This window comes from Callospermophilus lateralis, chromosome X (assembly GCF_048772815.1).
Source record: "Callospermophilus lateralis isolate mCalLat2 chromosome X, mCalLat2.hap1, whole genome shotgun sequence".
NCBI lineage: Eukaryota > Metazoa > Chordata > Mammalia > Rodentia > Sciuridae > Callospermophilus > Callospermophilus lateralis.
In genome coordinates, this window is record NC_135325.1 from 8,027,994 (window position 1) to 8,046,621 (window position 18,628).

General features: G+C 38.1%; 1 protein-coding gene across 1 annotated transcript in view; it reads right to left on the reverse strand.

Moving 5' to 3' along the window:
* The window catches only part of Map3k15 (mitogen-activated protein kinase kinase kinase 15), a 118,604-nt gene that overhangs the window by 94,072 nt on the left and 5,904 nt on the right, over positions 1-18,628 (reverse strand). Inside the window, exons 2-3 of the mRNA XM_077107593.1 lie at positions 3,608-3,747; positions 1,011-1,034 (exon numbers count right to left, since the gene is read on the reverse strand). Of these exons, the coding sequence (XP_076963708.1) occupies positions 1,011-1,034; positions 3,608-3,747 (164 nt within the window). The remainder of the gene's footprint in view (positions 1-1,010; positions 1,035-3,607; positions 3,748-18,628) is intronic.

Below are 18,628 nucleotides of genomic sequence, written 5' to 3' on the forward strand. Positions count from 1 at the left end.
GGAGAGCTTCGCCTCCTGTGTCCTTTTCTTGGGTCCCTCTAGGAACTCCAACTAGAATAGGAAAAGTACTGAGAGACCCTTCCCTTGTAGAAGTGCTAGTAGGAGGGATATTGAGATCCAAAGGAAAGGGACCAAGAGCCTGTCTAGAGTCTAGGTCATAGATTCTCAAATTACACCACCACAGATCTAGGGGAATAGGAAGCTTGGGGTACATACAAAGGTATAGGATAACCCTGGCACAATTTCTGAGGACATGATCTTATTCATATATTTTTTTTAGGATGGTAGTTTCTAGTTTCATTATACTATCTAAACCAACATGGCAATAAGACTAGATAATCACAAGAACTTATAAGCTGAATCAGGAAACTTCAGTTCATAATAAAGGAACAGGAAGGAGCAGAAGGAAGTAGAATTTCATCTCACTTCTTTTCAGCTTGTGGCAGGGAAATTCAGGCTTGATCCCCTTGTTAACTGGGGTATAAGTTCATGTTCCTTCATCATCAGGGAGATTTTGGTGAGGAAGTATGGGAGGTATTGACTCCAGTAAAAAGACTCTTGGTGGTCCATGGGAGTGCAGGTCCAGCTCAGGATACACCTAGGTGGTTCCAAGCTCAAAGTCCTATGAAGTAATAAAGAATGTACACCTGTCTGACCTTGCCTCCTGTCCCACACTTTCAAAGGGCCAAGTGGGGCCTAAGCTAACTGGTGGATTGAGGGATAGAGGGTTTCCAACTGACCTCCTTAGAAACAACAAACACATGATTAGAAATCACCTTGCTACCTGTGAGATTTTCAGGCAAATATTTTATGAATTTACACTTATGGGCTGGGGTTGTAGCTCAGTAGTAGAGCACTCACCTGGCATATGTGAGGCAATGGGTTTGATCCTCAGCACCACATAAAAATTAACAAAAAAATAAAGGTATTGCGTCCATCTACAACTAAAAAATTATATTTTTAAAAAATTTACACTTATGAGGCTAAAAATTTGAAAATGTAATACTTACTGTGTTTTTTTGAGTTACCATATCCTGAAAAAAAAACAAAAGATGAATATAGTTTTTCTAAACAGTTAATTTTCATAAGCATTAAGTCTCCCCACATCATATAGTGCCCACCTTAAAACAAGAATTAATCATTTGAACCCCCATAATCTGAAAGCTTCAAATAGAATGAACCTCTGATAATCAAAAAATTCACATTCTATGGAAAACTAATCATAATTGTTTAGCTTTGGAAGTACTGGAGGGCATTTCTGCTTATGATGGTTTTCCCATATCAGTGACAATACTTTTGTCCAAAAGATTTATTTTACTTTTTGTAGTTGTAGGTGAACAACATGTCTTTATTTTATTTGTTTATTTTTGTGTGGTGCTAAGGATCCAAACCAGTACCTCACATGTGCTAGGCAAATGCTCTGCTACTGAGCTAAAGCTCTAGCCCCCCAAAAGATATTTCGAGACTCAAATTTGGGGCACTGAGTGCCCTGCATCCCACCTTCCCAGAGAAGAATGACAGTGATAGTAAGAAAGCACTTGGGAAACACTGTGCCATCCTGAGGTTTGAATAGATCAATGTAAAGGCTGCAGAAACACCATGGTCACCCTTCCTACAGAAAGAGTACTACTGGAAGTATTCCTGACACCCTATTAGAACTGTCTAGGCAGGTTCAAATTCATGTCCATTTTAGCCAGTTAACAACAGGATGGTTATGCAGACCTTGAGTATATATCATTTATATGCTAGAAACCAACATTTCTGCAAGAGAAATCATAATTAAATATCTGCCCTGTAAAACATGTTTTATATAATCAGAGAATCTTTTTTTCAGCGATGGGGGTCAAACCCAGGGCCTCACACATGCTAGGCAAGCACTGTGCCACTGAGCCACATCCCTAGACCAAGATTTCTATTTTTGATAAGAAGTTCAGATTGCTTCCTCTGGTATTAGATATAAATGACTAACTACCCATTTCCATTGTAGGAAATATTTGTCTGATTCGTTAAAAATTAAAAATTTTCAATCTTTAAAATTATCTAGATCATAGAACTTTCCAGAGGGCTTTTCTAAAGCATAGCCGAGGAAAAATGTATTGAATTAGGAAAAAATGTTAAAATTTCATGTTTCCCATCAAAGTATAGATTAATAATCTATATACTTTCATATTTTCTAAATTCTAAGTATTCTAAATACTTCTAAGCACAGTGAAAAATCAGTAAAATCAGCAGTTAATATCTAAATCTCTAAAGTTATTTAGGTTGGCTTATAGACTTTAAATATGTTTCTAAACTATAAACTATACATATTCTACAATGTAAAGCACACTGATAAAAGTTTCTTTTTTTCACTGTCATACAAATGACTTCTTCAAATACACTATGTGCTATAACTACAGAGCACCTATCTACGTAAAATGCATGTGAGGTTTAACACATACAGATTATACATCAGAAGCAGGTGGTGTTTCTATCAGGAAATAATCTCAAACCAATATAGAACCCAGAAAAATTTGGTTAATATTAAATAACAAGAAACACATACACACACACACACACACAGAGCCCAAGTATGGCATAAAATTGTCTTGTTACAGTACTGAGGGAATTGGACACTTAAAAAGGATGTCTGTAAAGGCCAATCTCTAAACCCACTAGTTCTCATACCTGATTGCACATTTGGGAGGTTTAAGAAAGTCCCATGCCTGTGCAGCACACCCCAGAGATTGTGATTGTTTGGGGTGTGGCCTGGCTCCTGGGATATTTACAAGCTCTCTGGGTAATTCTAAAGTGCAATCAAGGTTGAGAAACAGTGCTGTAAACAAACTATTAATTTCTAAATGATCTAACATAAAGCAGGATTTTCTAAGATATTCAACAATATTAGCTGAATTTTAGAATAACGCACATCAGACATTTATATTTTGCAAATATAAGCATTTAAAAATGTTCTATATGGGCTGGGACTGTAGCTCAGTGGTAAAGCACCCGCCTTGCATGTGTGAGGCACTGGGTTCGATCCTCAGCACCACGTAAATAATAAATAAAGATATTTTTTAAATGTTCTATATTATCAAAAAATGTTTGTTTCAATCTTGCCAAAATACATTTCAGAAATTCTCAATATTACTGAATTGTATAGGAATACACTTGTTTTCAGTTTTGCTATGTTTTCAGATTAGAGTATAATAACAAATTAAATCTATGGTAAAATTTTCTGCTTATTTTGTAACTGTTAAATATATCCCTGTCATTATCCAAGTCAAGAACTAATTTTTATAACATGTAAGTTTGGATCAAATTGCCCACAAAGGGATTCAGAGTAGTGTGTTTGTGTCAATGGAAGTGAATATTTTTTGCTTTTTCTCTAATGAGCCTGGAAGTGCTCAGGTTGCCTGCAAAAGCATAATGTAGCAACGATGCTCACAGAGCAGCCAGAAATTTATATGTGTGAGGTAGAACCAGTGGTAGGAAAAAAGGTATTGCAAAAGCAATTTTTATTACTTTTCTCACATATAATTCCTGTGCTATGTTACATTTCGGCTTGACATAAAATTCTGCTTTCCCAAAATGATGCACTCAGAGGAAGGTGAACGATGTTCTTTACCTTCAGTGACAGTGCTGTGTCAGCATCGGTATCATGGTACAGGATCACATTATTGGCCATGTCAAAGCTTTCACGGACTCCAAGATGGTAGAAGAGGGAAGGCTGTCTGGAGAAGTCACTCATGTCTACAACAGCAACATCTGAAATGAACAAGACAGGGATGGGAGTGAGAGGACAGATCATCTGTCTACTTAATCTACTTGTTACTGATAACTAACAGGGAGCCATGGCAATTTGTATTTCTACCATTAACCTTTTAGGTAGAGTTGGGGAATGATTTGATTTCACTTAACCCATGAACTGTGGAAGAAAAGAAGTAAGAATTTTTTAAAAAACAACAAAAACCCTCTTCCTTTTTTAAAGTGATAGGAATATAGTCTCAAAATCAGCTAATGAATTTATCTTTAATGTCATTCTTATGAAATATATATCAAATATAGTTTGCCTATTTATGAAGCATATAGTATAATGAAATGAAAACCCAGGTAAGCCCAAGTCATTACATATACACTTCCCTGATCACATCTCCTCCCTCTTGCCCAGAGGAGATCTCTATCCTCATTTCTGGATTTATCATTTCCCTGCACATGTGTTTGTGTGCATACTATAGACCAAATGTTTGTGTCCCCCTCTAAATTTGTATGTGGTAATCTAATCCCCAATGTGATAATATATTGAGATGGTGCCTTTGGGAAGAACTCTCATGAATAGGTTTAATGTTCTTATAAGTGGCCCCAGAGAGTTGACTTGTCCCTTCTGCCATGTGAGAACACAGTGAGAAGATCCAGGCTATGAACCAGCAAGTGGGCTCTCATCAGACAGTGGATTTGATGGTACCTTGATCTTAGACTTCCCAGCCTCCAGAATTATGAGAAGTAAAATTCTGTTGTTTACAGGCCATTCAGGCTATGGTATTCAGTTATAGCAGTCGGAACAGGCTAAGACAGTATGTAAAGACATATATGGGCATATTCTATTTATGAACTCCTAAATAATATGTTGTTCATCTTTGCATGTCTTTGAATTTTATATAAATAGTACCTTTTGTATTTTCTTTCACTTGCTATTTTTTATTTGTAGTTGGACACAATACTTTTATTTTTTTAATTTATTTTTATGTGGTGCTGAGGATCAAACCCAGGGCCTTGCACATGCGAGGTGAGTGCTCTACCTCTGAGCCACAACCCCAACCCCTTGACTTGCTATTTTTTTAAAGCAATCTTTTTAAAGGTTTAATGTGTTTCAGGATAGGTGTATTTTCTGTGTGTGTGTGGTGCTGAGGATTGAACCCAGGGCCTCATGTGTGGTAGGTGAGTACTGTATCCACTGAGCTACATTCCCAGCCCTGACTTGCTACTTTTTGATGTGATTCAACCAACTTGTTCATCTAGCTCCAGTTCCTTCAGTTTCACTTCTATATAGCTTTCCATTTTATCACAATTAGATCACAATTTTTTATCCATCCTATCTATGGAGATTTTATTCATTTTTATTTTTCTATGTCCAGATGCTACAATAAACATTTCTGTGCCATAGTTCCTCGTTCACATATCCATCATCAACTTGACAACATAAAATGCCCCCTAAAGTTGTGTCCTGTCATGAAAACTTATTCAAAAAGGAGCAAATTATTGTATCAATCACAAACATATTTAAATTTGCTTAGTAGTATTAGACACCATTTCAAAATTTGTAATTTTTTGAGAAGATGCAAGAGCTCCAAATTTCATGGGAGGTTCCCCACTATGTGCACTAGAGATACAGAAATATAATGTCCAAACTTCTGCTCACATTACTGTGACTTACAGCAAGTCAATGAAAATTCTGATGAAATGGAATAGAGGTGAGTTGTGGGTGTCAAGTGTATGAGTGTGAGGAAACAAGAAGGTAGGTAGAGGGCTGGGGTTGTGGCTCAGTGGTGGAGCGCTCACCTAGCACATGCAAGGCCCAGGGTTTGATCCTCAGCACCACATAAAAATGAATAAATAAGGGCTGGGGATGTGGCTCAAGCGGTAGCATGCTTGCCTGGCATGCGTGCAGCCCGGGTTCAATCCTCAGCACCACATACAAACAAAGATGTTGTGTCCACCGAAAACTAAAAAAAAATAAATATTTAAAAAATTCTCTCTTTCTCTCTCTCTCTCTTAAAAAAAAGAAATGAATAAATAAAATAAAGGAATTGTATTCAACTAAAACTGAAAAATAAATATTAAAAAAAGAAGGTAGGTAGAAGCCTCATCAGCACCAGGTTCCACAGGTTCTGCAGAGACACTGGGAGCCTTGAGGCCAAGTGTCACCAATTGACACTTTTATTTTTATATATGGATTGCCTACTGTATACCAGGCATTGTGCTGGGTACCAAGGATAGAAGTGTGAATGGGGCATAATCCTTTTCTTAAAAAAAAAAAAGTACAGTACTATGCAGGGAACTAGAAGGAAGTGCACACAGAGCTACTGTGAAGGGGGCTAAAGTGAGGGAAACTGGGAGAGAGGAACTCCCAGGAGGGTGCCTAACCACTCAAGCACGGAGAGCAGTCAGAGAAAGTCTGGAGGAAGTGACGCTGTCTGTGGCCAGAGGATCTATAAGAGTTAGGAAGGTAAATGAGGGCAGAATGGAGGAATGGAAAGGGAAGGAAAGAATGCTGTAGGAAGACAAGCAAGTGCAAAAGGTCAGAGACAAGTTAGGTTGTGAATGTTAATTTCCTGCCCAGAACACCCTAGGAGATGAATCTGGGCTAGCAAGTACCAACTGGCAAAGGGGCCTTCCAAGCATGTTAAGAGGACTGGACTCTACCTTGAGGCAGTGGAAAACAATGGTAGGTTTTTTTTTTTTTTTTAATGGAGAACTACAAATATATATAAAAGTTGACAGAAGAGTAGGAAACCCACATAAGAGTCCCTCACCCTCAACAATTATCATCTCATGATAAGCTCTGTTATAACTCCAGTGCTATCCATATCACCCCCTTCCATATTATTTTGAAGCAAATACCAGTTACCATATCCTTTTATTCCCAAATATTTTAGGATGCATTGCTAAAATATGAGAACTCAGAGAATAAAATAGTCATAGTATCCATGCCTCACCCAAAACTATTTTTTAAATATCAGGAGAAATTTTAAACAGGAGACAATCACATTCAAATTCACCCTTTAGAGGTTGTTGCTAATGATAGGACAAATGCATATGCTGAGGAAACACTTGACAAGACAGCTCGGCTAATTTATCTCAAATGGATAATTCTGATCCCCACAGAGGTTTGCTCAGAGTCAAAAATAACACTGCAGCTGAGTAAATTAGACATTCTGCCTATATGATTGTTCCCTGGACTCCATTACCTACTCAAAATTAAAAATGAAGAGTTTCATACTGATGCTATTTTAAAAGTGGCAACATAAGATACTAATTCCAAGGCCACAATGATTGCTATCTTTAGTTAATAAAGGAGAGGAAACAAAGGAAAGTGATAGGGAAGGGCAGAGTGCAGGGTCGAAGGACAGCAGCCTCCAACTCCCATAGACTTATAGGCAGTCTGGAGCTTGGTGGAGTAGCTTTTTGCCAAGTAAATTAAGTTTTTATCTGGCAACACAAAAAACCTTCCTTTTTATGCCTTCTCAACATTCTATGCTGGGACCTGTAGTACCTCCAGACCTGTACTTCTAGGACCTCACTACCTCCAGAAGTACTTCTATGGCTCCACTCCAGAGGTAGTGACTTTCTAGTGCCATTTAAAATAGGTCAATGCTGCTACTTAAAATAAAAAGTCAGAACAATTCATGTTCAGTAGGAAAACTGACTCAAATTTAACACTGAAATTTTTTGCTTGACATTTGTCACACAGGCTACTAGCATGAATTGATTTTAAGCAATTATTTATTTATTTATTTATTTTTATTTATTTATTTTAGTTGTAGTTGGACACAATGTCTTTATTTATTTTTATGTGGTATTGGGGATCGAACCCAGGGCCTCACCTGTGCTAGGTGAGCGCTCTACCGCTGAGCCACAAACCAAGCGCTATTTTAAGCAATTTATATCCAGACAATATTCAACTGGCTTGCTTTTATAATTTCAAGACACTAATTTAACAGTGGTCTGAATTTTTTTTTAATCATATATAAAGCCTCCAGGTTTGTTTTCCTAAAGAGACTACTAATTCATTCAAAGCTTTAATGATCACAATGGTCACATGGTCTGTCATTTACCAAATTCTTCCAAACACCTCAGGTGAATTTCAAAAGCACCTCACTGAGAGGCAGGCAGGGCAAATACTGGCTTCATTTTTCAGGTGGGCAAATTAAATGCAAACAGGTTAACAGACTTGTTCAAGTTCACTCAGCTAGGACAGGACTCAAATTCACTTTTCTGACCCAAAGTCCTATTCTCCCCAGTGCATGGATAAGACTTACAGCTATCCTGACTCACTCTAAAATCAAGCCACTGAGGAGGAAGACAATGGATATATCAGACTAAATACTAGGCAAAAGATCACAGATTAAAAGAAAGAGATAAGGGGCTGGGGATGTGGCTCAAGCGGTAGCGCGCTCGCCTGGCATGCGGCCCAGGTTCGATCCTCAGCACCACATACAAAACAAAGATGTTGTGTCCGCCAATAACTAAAAAATATATATTAAAATTCTCTCTCTCTCTCTCTCTTACTCTCTCTTTAAAAAAAAAAAAGAAAGAGATAAAATTCACATATTCATTCCCAAATATACCCTATGTTCTTATCAGTCATTAGTTTCCAGTTAGTTCCCAGTGATACAGGCCAGCCTTGGCAAAGAAGCCTGCATAGTATAACTCAGCTTCCTTGATCATGAAGCAGGCATGAACACATCCCTATCTACCAAGGTTTAACACACTTTAAAAAGTGATATACCATGGGGGACTACAAAAGGCCAAGTCCAGTAAAAAGTACACTTTAGCTGGAAAGCATTTAAATTTTACATTGAAGCACCCCTCAATTTATCAATTATAATCATGTCAAAACATGCTAATATAAAATGAGATCAAATATATATGGGCTTTCAATTCATTCAAATTTGGGGGGCCTGGGGTTAGCTCAACTCACTTGCCTAGCATGCATGAGTCTCTGGATTCAAACCCCAGCACTATGTAAAAAGAAAACCAAAAAAACAACAAAAAATATTTTGAACACCATCTTGAACATAATTTTTGTTAAATGTTTTATAAGACTATAATTTTTAGTGTGGTTTATAAGTATTGGATTTCTGCAGTAAAGCATTAGTCAACAAAATGATACAATAGTGAACAGTGAATGATTTACCAGAGAAGTTCTGTAATCATACTGGTTCATGCCAATCTTTAAATATACTCCAGCTTACCCATAAGACTATCTTCCTCCCAGCAGACTAAAATAAATAAAGAATATAAATAAGACTGGCTTTGTCTAAATGTAAATAGTTGGGGTTTAGAATAAGTTTCCTACCAAAGACACTTCTAAAAAATCTGATTGGACTTAATTGCAACACTGGACATCTGAAAACTCCCTTTAAAAAAAGCTCAAATTTATTGGACAGAAGATATATTGACTAACTCCTACCATAATTTAGATCTGACTTTATCATGACTTGGGAGGAGGACCACAAGTTTGAGGCCTGTCTCAGCAACTCAGCGAGGCCCTCAACAACTCAACAAGACCCTATGTCAAAATAAAATAGATTCAGGCATGGTGGCAAATGCCTATAATCCCAGTGGCTTGGGAGGCTGAAGCAGGATGATCACAAATTCAATGCCAGCCTCAGCAAAAAGTGAGGTGCAGCTACTCAGTGAGACCCTGTCTCAAACAAACAAAAATTATAATAATAATAATGAAATAAAATAAAATAGAAAAAGAGTTGGGGATATGGCTCAGTGGGTTAAGCAGCCCTGGGTTCAATCCCCAGTACCAAAAAAGATCTGACTTTATCCATTACTGTTCATTGCTAACACTCTTTCAAGTTAGGCCAATTGAAAGAATGCTCTATCATGGTTTAGAATTTCTAAGACACTAATTTAACAGTGGTCTGGAATTTTTTTATCATTTAAATCTCATCTTCTAATCTTGTGAAAAGGTGTCAACCTACCAATTCAGTGTTAAGAGGTCAGCAAATCCTTACCTAGTGCCACAATAGATGGGTAATAGTTGCTTTGACTATTGATGTTTAACTAGGAGAAGGGAGGGGAAGAGTGGGGACACCAGAAAACTATATCTGGTCCATCTTTTGCTTCCCAGAATCTATTTTTTCTTATAAGAATGACCAAAATAAATCATTTTTGTAGCTATATAAGTGTGATCAACATGTATCCACCACTAGGTTTTCCAAAAGAGATATGGCATATAAAAGCAAACTATGTTTACTCATTGAGGTAAATGGACTTAGTGGGCTCTTAATTTCAAACCACTCTCAGTGAAATAATTGTAAAACAAGTATTGCATGATTTCAGGTGCTTTGTCTTTCACACAAACACGTTTGTCTTTCACCCAACAACGCAGAAAAAAATGAGCTGCATTATACTGCAAGCTAGGTTGCGTTCATTGCTTTAAATGACAGCAATATTATCCATGTTGTCACACCTCCCAGATCCAACTTTGGTTCCCCAGCAGCCTTTGAACACACCACCTCAAATTTTCATCTTCATCACCCAAAGACTCCTTCTCAGGTTTCTTCAACCATTTTATAACAGGATCACTTTGCCATGCGTTTCTTGGGCAAATTTTTTTATGAATTATGGTTATACAAAATATTGGTTATGCATAATTCATAAAAATGATAAATAATAAAAACTCCATTGTGTATATATACCACAATTTCTTTATCCATTTGCTTGTTGATGGGCACCTGGCTGGTTACATAGCTTGGCTATTGTGAACTGCACTGCTATAAACATTGATGTGGCTGCATGTCTACAGTATGCCAATATTAGATCTTTTGAATATATACTGAAAAGTGGGGTAGCGGGGTCATATGGTAGTTCCATTCTTAGATTTTTGAGGAATCTCCTTACTGCTTTCCAGAGTGGTTGTACTGATTTGCAGTCTCATCAACAACATATTAAATGTACCTTTTTCTCCACATTCTCACCAACACTATCTTGATCACTGCCATTCTGATTGGAGTAAGATGAAATCTCAGTATAGTTTTGATTTGCATTTCCCTGATTGCTAGAGATGTTGAACATTTTTAATATATTTATTGGCCATGTATATTTCTTCTTTTGAGAAGTCTCTCTGTAGTTATACTGCCAATTTATTAATCAAATTATTTGGGGGGGGGATGTTAAGTTTTTTGAGTTCTTTAAATATTCTAGTTATTAATCCCCTATCTGAGGAGTAGATGGCAAAGATCTGTAGATCCCATTCAGTAGGCTCTCTCCTCATGCTTTTAATTGTTTTATTTTCTGTGCAAAAGCAAAAAATGTCTTTGGCAAATTTTTGAGACAAATTTCTTATAAACCTTTTCTGACCAGCAGATAACAAGCTCTTCTTTCCACCTCTTCTTTATCTCACCTTTGAGCTACATGCAATTTTAGAGCCCAGCAGAGTTTGATGTAGTGCTACCACACATTGCAAACCATGAAAAATGTACCACTGAGTTTTTCTTTCATAGTGACAAAATTGTAGAAAAGAGTCCTTGAAAAAAAAAAAAAAAGGGTCTTTGCTTTAAGTTGTTCTCTGTCTCATTAAAACGAACATCAGTCAACACCAGAAGACTCATGGTTGCTTTTACATTTACTTCTCCAACAATACCCTTTTATTCTTAATAAAACCAACTGCTCCTTAAAGATCATCATAAACCAATCAAGACATTTGTATGAATGCTGATTTCACCTATTCTGTGTCCTGTGTTTCCTCATTGATGTCTGTCCCCACCAACTGTGGGGGGAACTGATGATATGGGGCCATCACTTGTTGTCCTTACCCCTTCAAGTTTTCTTAAATTTTTTTCACATACCAATTTCCTTTTTCTTAGGTGGTCATTTGACAATGAATGTGAAAAATTTATGATTTGCATCAAGCATGCCTCAAAAACCAGAGACTTTGCAGTAATTATTTACTTCTGAGAAAGCAGAAGCACTTTTGGATACAAGAGTCTCATTCTTAAGACAGAAAACAGATTTCAACAAACTCATCCAACAAGTTTTGAAGCTTTAGCCTTGTGAAATCCAAAGCCAATCTAAGAGTCATTCTAAACATCAAAATTTGTCTTTGCTGCAAGCTCATAACAAAATATTTGATGGGATACATTGGAGGCCAATTAAGCATCTGCTATGGTTTAGATACAGTTGGCATGTGGCCCCCAAAAGGTTCATATGCTGGAGGACTGCTCTCCAGTGCAATGGTGATGAGGTAGTGAAACCTTTAAGGGGGGCACCTTAGTATAAGATGGTTAGGTCATTGTAGCTGCTGCCCTTGAAAGGGATTAATATAGTTCTGTGAGACTCCAGGTAGTTCCTGCATGAATGGGTTGTTGTTTGGGGATAATAATAAGTTAGATAGTGGTAATGATTACAGAACTCTGAATATACATAAAACCCATGGAACTATACACTTTAGATGACTGGACTATATCTCAATAAAGCTGTCAAAACCAATAAGAACCAAGTACTAGAATATTCATAGCAGCAGCACCATTCATAAGTCTCAAACTGGGACCAACTCTAATGTTCATTTACAAAAGAAACAAATTGTGGCATCCTCTTACACAATGCTACACAGAATGACACTGAACAAATTATTGTTATATTGATATATCCCACAAACATAAGTGAATGAAAGGATCCAAACACTAAAATGGTACAAACTCTATTATTTCATTAATAGAATGTATAGAAACAGGCAAAACTAATCTATGCTGCTGTAAAATCAGTATAGTGGTTGCTCTTAGCCAGGGGTAAGGCTAGAAAAGGGCAACAATCACATGCTGGGATGCTGTTGGCATCCACTTTCTTGATCTGGGTGCTAGGTATACAATGTGTTCAGTAAGTGAAAACTCAGAAGTACACTCAAGACTATATATGTGTGTATATATGTACATACACACACACACACACACACACACACATATATCTCGATAGAAAGATAAATTAAGAGGCGTATTCAAAGTAGGGTTTTATGCTTTTTCCTCACCTCCATTCTTTAGCACAGGACAAAAAATGGAGTTAAGATGTAATCTCCAACCTCTAAACTTTTCTTACAAACTGCAGGAGTATAATATGACACAACTTTCTGATGACTGGCCAACTGTCCAAGGGATTCAAGCCCTGAATCTTTTTTTTTTTTTTTGAGACAGGGTTTCACTATGTTATTGAGGCTGCTTTGAACTTGCAATCCTCCTGCTTTAGCCTCCCAAGCTGAGATTACAGGCATGTGCCACCATGTCCGCTGAGCCCTTAATCTTTATTGCCCAAAGCATCTTTCATTCTATAAACTGAAGCTCTGGTACACTTATTGATGGGGGGCGGAAGGTAAGGGTGTAAGGATAACCAGCATTTATGGAGCACTTACCAAGTTCAAGACACTGAGCTTGATTCACTACATAGGAGATTTTAAAAATGAGACTCAGACATTTTAAGTTATCCAGGTCATCCAGCCAATAAATGATAAAGGATAGGGTAGAAATTCAAACTCTGGTGCCTAATACCAATGTCCTTTGTGCAGTACCACTTGTATTATCAGAGCCAGTGGGACACAATGATAGTACATGTGTTGTTCTGTTTTGGAAGTTTTTTCTCCAAAAGGCAGATGGGCCATTGGCATAAAGGGCAACCTGAGCCTCCAGAACTTTTTGGGATGATGAGATGAAAAGGAGGTAGCTGTGGTCCTACGATCTAGAATCCAAGTGCCTTGTAAGTTCATCCTGGCCAAGCCTTGTCTCCCAATATGTTTGAAGCAAGGTTTCAGGCTTGGTTAATCAAAGTCTCCAGTGTCAAACTTCATTTGAGAGGAATCACAGATGTAAATGTAAAAGATAAAACTATAAAGCTTTCAGAAGTACACAGAAGACTATTTGCACAGAAACCACTTGGGAGGTTTCATAAGACAGATAGGGCATGCAATCATGAAAGATTAATATACTAAATTAGACTACATCAAAAATAAAAACTTCTGCTCATCAAAAGTCACCACTGAGTATATGAATAAGCAAGCCACAGTCTGGGAGCAAATGCTTACAAAATATACTTTTGACAAAGCATTTAAATCTAGAAATATAAAGAATTCATAATTCAATAATAAGATGACAACCCAATTAGATGGTACGTGACTCAAGGGGACACCTCACAAAGGAAGACATCTGCATGTCAAAAAAGTGCATGGAAAGGTGCTCAACATCATTAATCATCAGGGAAAGGCAATTAAAACCATAATGAGAAACCTCTACCTCCTTTACCGGAAAGTCCAAAATTGAACAGATCAATAATATAAAATGTTGGTGAGGATGTGAAGCCACTGGAACTGTCACACATGGGTGCTAGGAATACAAAATGGTACAACCACTTTAGATAAAGGGACAGAGTTTCCTATATATACCTATACTTTGATCTAGTCATTCTACTCCTAGGTATTTACTTAAGAGAAATAAAAAAATATTAGTCCACAAAAAGACCTACACATAAATGTTCCTAGCAGTTTTATTTGTATTAGCTCCAAACTAGAAGCAACCTCAATGTCCATCAAATAGGAGAAAGCTGAAACCAACTGTAGTATATTATTACAATGGAATAGTACTTCACATTTTAAAAAACTCAAACTATGATACCTGCAGTAATATAGATGAATCTCAAAAACATCGTACTGAGCAAATAAAGCCAGGCACACTTTGTGAATACACACTGTGTGAATCTAGTTATATAAACTCTAGAAAAGGCTGATCTAATCTATAGTGATAGATGAATCAGTTCTTGAGGTCAATAATGGGGGTAAAGGAAGGAATGCATCAGAGGGGACATGAGGGAACTTTCTGGAAAGATAGAAATGTTCTGTATTGTTATGGGGTTTGGGTTACACATGGTTAATCATTTTTCAAAGTCAGATGAGATGTGTATTTCAATGTATATACATTTTGCATTAAAACACTTAAGTATAATAGTCAAGTAGGGGTGGTGAATGAGTAGAGGAAGAGAAAAGAATAACAATGTTAATAATTGCTGAAGCTGGGTAATATACATGCTTGAAATTTTCCATAATAAATAAAACATTTAAGAGGGAAAAACTTATCTACATCAAATGCTCCTACTTCTCACCTCCTTCTCTTTCCCTCCCCTTCAATTCTGCCTGGCCCCTGGGATGCCCTCCTGCAAACCCTGATTTCCAAATGAGCACTACTTCCTGCCAAGGCCCACCACTCCATTCTGCTGTGCAACCACCCCCCAACCCACAACCATCAACAACCAAACCCCAACAACCATCAGGCATTCCTGCCAAGTTCTGCCACACCCAATAGCTCAAAACCTGCACAAAGTATTGAGAAACATGAATTTTTCCAGGCTACTCTGTAGAAGTTCAGTCCTATCCCAGCTATTATTTGACTAAGATTTGAATACCACCCATCTCCAAACCTGATATGTAGAAGGCTTTTAAATAATAATTTAAAAGCTTATGACTTATATTCCAAAACTATGCCAGCTGACCGCTAAAAATAAAACATTTTTTGCCCTAGTAACAAATAATAGCTAATAAAGTAGCGGGCCAGCCCACAAATGTCAATTCTAAAATGTGCTCAAGGTGATCGGCAATGAATCAACTAAATGCTGCAAGTAAAATGCTTCTTTCATCAAAGTTGGCCCACATGACTAAAAGTTGAGGAAAGTTCCCAGCTTAATGTTGTGGGAGTAGCAGTGGCATGGAAAGGAAGCACCCCCCCCCACCCCTCCCGACCCCTGTGGTCCAGCCAGTACCCAGGTCTGGCAGAACATAGCTGAGGTCTGGATAGGGGCTCTTGCAGCCTGGTCCCTGGGAGTGAAATTATTGCTGCATACCAGGTCACTTTTTGCAGCAGGGAGGAAGAGAGCAAGAAAGCTTCTGAGTTATAATTCCCATTATATTTGTTTAAAGTAAAACCATAATCATATCATAGAAAATAACACAGTATAAAAAATGTGGACAAAAAGATAAAGAACCAGCATGTCCAGCATACACATGAAGCCAGTGTTTCATTCCGATGTGTCCAGTAAGTTCTGTTAGTCTCTTCTATCAGACATGTACTACTGAGAAAGGTTCAGACTCAGAAACAGCATTACGACATACTTTATTTCTTAATAAAGGCATAAGTGCAGAATGCCTATGTCCTGGCCACCATTTTCAACAAGGTCACCAACAGAAACTCTATTCTGAATTTCTTTTGAGGGCATCCAATAAGTTTGGCTTCATCTCAAAAGGAGAAATCAAGTGTCATCTGAATCCACTAAAAGCCGAAGGATAAGCCAAGTATGGTGACATGCCTATAATACTAGCCACCCTGGAGGTTAAGAGTGGAGGATTCCAAGTTCAACACCAGCCTCAGCAATTTAGTAAGACCCTAAGCAACTTAGCAAGACCCTGTTTCAAAAATAAAATATAAAAAGGGCTGGGAATGTGGCTCAGTGGTTAAGCACCTCAGGGTTCAATCCCTGGTACAAAACAAAAACAAAAACAACAACAACAACAACAACAACAACAAAAGTGGATAGAAAGTCCCAGAATCAAGTAAACTGCATCTGTTCCATTGAAGAGTTTGCTCTCTGGCAGAAGATCAATCATTAAATCAGTAATCATTTAATTGCAATTGTCTTATCTGCTAGGAAAAAACCCCTCAGCATGCAAAAGCTAGCAGGGAGGAGTAGAGGAGTCTGAGAAGGTTTCCTGAAGAACTGTGAATGCTGAATAGCTACTGGCCAGAGGAAGACTGCAGGGTAAGGGAGGGGGGATTAGCTACAGTGGCTTCTAGGCAGACAACATGGATTTGAATATATCAAGACTGGCCCAGGACTGGGTGCTGTGGCACATGCCTGTAATCCCAGCCATTCAAGAAACTGAGGCAGGAGGATTGCAAGTTCAAAACCAGCCTAAGGAACTTAGTGAGACCCTATCTCAAAAATTTTTAAAAGGGCTAGGATCCAGGTGTGGTGGTGTACACCTGTAATCCCAGCTGCTCAGAGGCTGAGGTAGGAAGATCGTGAGTTCAAAGCCAGCTTCAACAATTTAGTGAGGCCCTAAGCAACTCAGTGAGACCCTGTCTCTAAATAAAGTATAAAAAGGGCTGGGGATGTTGCTCAGTGGTTAAGTCCCCCTGAGTTCAATCCCTGGTATCCCGCCTCCCATCCCCCCAAAAGACTAGCCCAGCTTTGAGAGACGAGTTAAAAAGCTGTTGGTAGTAACCTAGATGACAGATGATGGTAGTAGGGCACAAAGGGAAATGGGCAGATTTGAGAATCAGTTTGGAAATAATAAACCAGATTTAGCAATGAGGAAAAAGAGTCAAGGCTAACTCCTAGGTTTTCTTTTTTTTTTTTTTTTCTTTTTGGTCCTAAGCATTGAACCCAGGGACACTCAACCACTGAGCCACATCCCCAGACCTTTTTCTTATTATTATTTTGAGACAGGGTCTCACTAAGTTGCTTAGGGCCTTACTAAATTGCTGAAGTTGGCTTTGAGCTTATCATCCTCCTGCCTAAGCCTCCTGAGCTGGTGTGCACCACCGTGCCTGGCAACATGTCTATTTTTATAGAAAGCCAATATCACTATTGGATTAAAAACCAACAGTCACTACAGAATCATTTAATATAAAAAAGAAATTTTTACCCAGCCTCCAAAACTGATGAAACTGTGAAAGGAAATAAAATGTCTCCCCTCACATGGCTGTTATTAACCTAATGCCTCAAGCATATCATATTTTCTTAGCCCATATGGAGGGGCTACTACAACAGTAAGGATCCATGACATGAGATGATCCATGGCTCTCTCTTGACAAAGTATGTCCTGGCAGACAATTTTCTAGCAGTTAGGCTAGATTTTCACAACCTTATCACTATAACAAATAATCTATGTTTTAGTACACTGACAAGACAAAAAGTTTCTCTCTTGTTTATGTAAAATCCAAAATGGATGTTCCTGTTGCAACTGCTGTCCTTCAAAAGGTGACCCAAGGATTTAAGCACCTTCCATCTTGTGCCACCACTGTCTTCTACATGAAGCCTCCAAGGTCACCATGCAGACCATGAAAAGGGATGGGAGAATTTGGGGAGGCCTACTACATGCAGCAACACTTTGGCCAAAAAGTGACAAACATCACTTCTACTTACATTCCATTGATCAGAAGTAGTGGTACATCTCCCTAGCTAGGGAATGTAATGGTCACTTTAGCAGCACAAATATGTGGCAGCCACCCAGCTCTCTCCACAATTTCTTTTTTTAATTTATTCTTTTTAGATAGATATACATGACCGTAGAATGTATCCACCACAATTTTTATCCCCTGATTCTATACAAGCCAGACAGAATCAAAAAAAAAGGGGGGGGGGTATCAGCATAGAGGAAAGTCAAATGACTAATGTGCAGATTAAAGTCCTAGTCTTGGTTTTTATCTATGTTCAAAAAATGCAAGCATTACATTATAAACAGTAATACTTCACAACTTTTAAAAAAAAATCACTGTAAAGTCAGGCACTGTGGTACACACCTGTAATCCTAGTGGCCTGGGAGGCTGAGGCAGGAGGATCACAAGTTCAAAGCCAGCCTCAGCAACTTAGCAAGGTCCTAAGCAAGTTAGTGAGACCCTGTCTCAAAATGAAGAATAAAAAGGGCTAAGGATGTGGTTCAGTAGTTAAGTGCCCCTGGGTTCAATCTCCTGTACCAACAAATAACAACAAAAATCACTGTAAACATAATTGAAGAAAAAATCAGAAGCAAGTCTCTGGGGTCAAGAAAGTGACATTTATAGTGAGGTTCTGCTGGGCACAATGGTACATGCCTATAATCCCAATGACTCAGAGGATGAAGCAGGAGGACTACAAGTTTGAGGCCAACCTCAGAAATTCAGCA